General features: G+C 44.7%; 1 protein-coding gene across 1 annotated transcript; it reads left to right on the top strand.

The window, feature by feature from the left end:
* Positions 1-850: 850 nt before the first annotated feature.
* Positions 851-2905, top strand: six7 (SIX homeobox 7; the record flags this gene model as incomplete). The annotated part of the gene is made up of 3 exons (XM_079257956.1): positions 851-1258; positions 2359-2522; positions 2695-2905. 3 exons carry the CDS (start codon positions 851-853, stop codon positions 2903-2905), a joined length of 783 nt encoding a protein of 260 aa, XP_079114082.1.
* Positions 2906-3355: the final 450 nt, after the last annotated feature.

The raw sequence follows: 3355 nt of genomic DNA, 5'->3' as shown, positions 1-3355 counted from the left end.
CCATGTCCTGACTTGCTCCGCTGTGTGTATCGATGTCCAGGGGCGTTTTCATTATGCCACTGCCTGACAAGAGGTCGCAAGAGCGAATAACCAATGTGCAACCAATGTCTGTTTTAATTACAAGGGTATTAGCTGGTGGGGGATCGCTGCAGCTTTGTGTCCTGACATGTACCCTGAGCCAAATGTCTAGATGTATGTAATACCAATTTTTATGTGGAAACATAATTTGCATTTGCCTTGTTAGTGACGGCTTTACAAGTTTTCAGCCACAGAAGCAAAGCTGTAGAAGTTTATTCTTGGAGTTTTGGTCCACCTGGCTGTTTCTGTATGACACAGGCCTTCTGTGCTCTTTGCTCTAGCAGATCATCTGCTCTGAAAGCAGGGCTTCATCTCCTCAAGATCCGACCTTTTAAATGACCTATCCTCACTTGTTTGCTCTGCAATCATCCTGGCAGTCAGTGTATCCTCAGGGTAAGCCAAACAAGCTGATCAGTAAGGCACCTCTGTACACACTACCCCCCACTAAGAAGCTAATGGCCAAAACTTATAATCCTTCTCAAAACAACCACGGAGATGCTAATTGTATCCAACTATAAATACTGGCTACTCCTTGTCCTCTTTCTTCATTTATCTCTGCTCTTATAAACATAGAGCCGCAGCCTGCTTCCCCGGAGCATTTGCCCAAATACCAGGAAAAAAGCTTAGTTACATAAGAGAGGCGGCAGATAGATACAAGAGAGTGTCAATATACCTGCAGCATCTCCAAAAAAGGCGCACGGAGCTTTACGCGCGGATACGACGCGTCTTTCCAACATATCTAAACTGAGACACCGAGAAGCGACCAGTCGACATGTTCCCGCTGCCGATGTTCACACCGGACCAGGTCGCTCGGGTGTGCGAGAACCTGGAGGAAACCGGCGACATCGAGCGCCTCGGCCGGTTCCTCTGGTCACTGCCAGCGGCTGTCCCTGGCTCCGCCGGGGAGGCGCTCAACCGACACGAGTCCGTCATGCGAGCGAGAGCGCTGGTCGCTTTCCACGCCGGGAATTTCGAGGCTCTTTATCAAATCCTCCAGAGTCACAGATTTACGCGCGAATCGCATGCCAAGCTCCAAGACCTGTGGCTGGACGCGCATTACAGAGAGGCGGAGAGGCTCCGGGGGCGGCCGCTGGGCCCCGTGGAGAAGTACCGGATCCGCAAGAAGTTCCCACTGCCCCGCACCATCTGGGATGGAGAGCAGAAAACGCACTGCTTTAAGGTAGAGGCATCTGATGAGACCTTCAGGTGGCCGATGTGCCTTCACATGACGGTCAGACACCGTGGGGACTCAACCCACGTGTTCTCATCTCTTTCGGGACAAACAGAAGCTGCATCATAAATATTGAAGGAATTTAAAGAGAAAGACCACCATGTAGACATTAGAGAAATGGCTGATTGCTGTCCTTAATTGAAGGTGAAATTTAAGCCGCCTGTTGCGTCAGGCAGCCTGGTCTTTGGGCTCTTAAGATGATAATGTTCAGAGCCACGGTGATCCTCTACCTTCTGCTGTCAAGTCTAAACGGCTTTGGTGGTCGTCCTGGAGTAGGCTAAGATCAAATATATAAGGACACTTTGTAAATGTATGCTTTAAAATACGCCAAACTGTGTCAGATCAGCTGGCCATGTAGCTTTACCACAGCTTTTGTCCTGTTTGATGCTGAAACTACAGCAAACTATACAACACAAGCCCACTGATTTGGACTTGTAACTGATCAAAGTCATCATGTTTAAGAGTGTTTTACATCCGTAACTTGCATTTTGCAGCTTAACAAAGTTACAAATCTGATTCACTGAGTTTTTAAGCTGATGAGTTGTTATGATCTGCAAAGCTTGTTGTCTTTGTGTCTAAAAACCACAAAAATTGAATCATTTTTTGCATGCAGTTATTCTGAAAGCAATTAGATTATGTTAAAAAATGTTAAATATCACAAGAGAACAAAAAGGCAACTTTGTCACAAGGCAAGCCGAAAAGAAATGTTTAGATTATTCTAAAATGTTTATTGAAAGGCCAAGAAAGCATTGAGTTGATCTTTTCAGCGAGTGCTTAGAGGTGTGAGCGCCCTCTTGTGGCAGACAGGAGTACTGTTCATAATCGTTTAATCTTTCATTACTAGTTAGTAATAGCCTGTCAAAAAAAGCTATTAACCCCCTTAACATGATCCAATTTAGAGGATACTCACTAGTATGTGTACTGTAAATGTAAATTGTGTTTATCCGTTTATAAATATAACATTATTGTGGTTGTTTTTGACCATCATTTGATGCTAAATACTGAAACTAAGGACTGAAACTGAAATATGTCATGACATTTTTCTCCAGGAAAGAACTCGCAGCTTGTTAAGAGAGTGGTATCTGCAAGATCCCTACCCCAACCCATCCAGGAAACGCCACTTAGCCCAGGCCACAGGTCTTACACCTACACAAGTAGGTAACTGGTTCAAGAACCGTCGCCAAAGAGACCGTGCCGCATCTGCAAAAAACAGGTATGTAAAAAGCATTTTCATGCCGATTACAACTGAGAAAGTAGGTTGAATATTGGGCTTTAGGAGATTCATAGTTGCCTGTGTATTCGACTTTGAACTAATCTGTTCTTCATAAACAGACACAAAACTGATAACACATGAAATCTAATCCCTCATATGTTCCTCCACGTAGGCTGCAGCAGGATCCGAACCTCCTCCCTACCAAAGGCTCACCTGATGGCTCCCTTCAGGAACACCATCATCACCCCCACCTTCTGCCTAACTCCCCTCGCCACATTGGCAGCCCAGAAGCCAGCGACTGTAGCACGGAGAATGAGCGCAGAGGAACAGGAGCGTCCACGCCAGACATCTCCATCAGCAGCGACAGCGAGTTTGAGTCTTGAGATGATGGATTTTGTTTTCATGAACAGACTCCTTCCCTCAAACACACACGAATGAAGGATATCTGAACTTGGAGCGTAACTGTGGGCACATTAGAGCTGTCTACACAGAAATAAAGGCAACGCTGAGGTCACTTGTGGCTCTGAGAGGACATTATGGAAAGATATGCACTTATAAAAGCCGCAAGGTACACATTGACTGTTATGAAGTAGCTTCCTGCTGACAAAGACTCAGCACTTTAGAAAAGTGAACATCAACAGGGACAAAAACAGTATTTGCAAATCTCAGGCAAAGCATTTCTAGGAAGAATGCCAATGTTTTTTTTAGTTAACTTGAGCATTAAAATTTTGAAGTTTTTTTTTACTGGTTTCAGTAAATACTGTGATGTAGATCATTTTGTAATAGTTTTAATGGAAGCTATATTTGTGTGGAAACTGTGGGAGCACAATAGA

The sequence above is a fragment of the Telmatherina bonti genome, assembly GCF_933228915.1.
Source record: "Telmatherina bonti genome assembly, chromosome: 18".
NCBI lineage: Eukaryota > Metazoa > Chordata > Actinopteri > Atheriniformes > Telmatherinidae > Telmatherina > Telmatherina bonti.
This window is presented reverse-complemented; position numbering and strand designations above follow the sequence as displayed.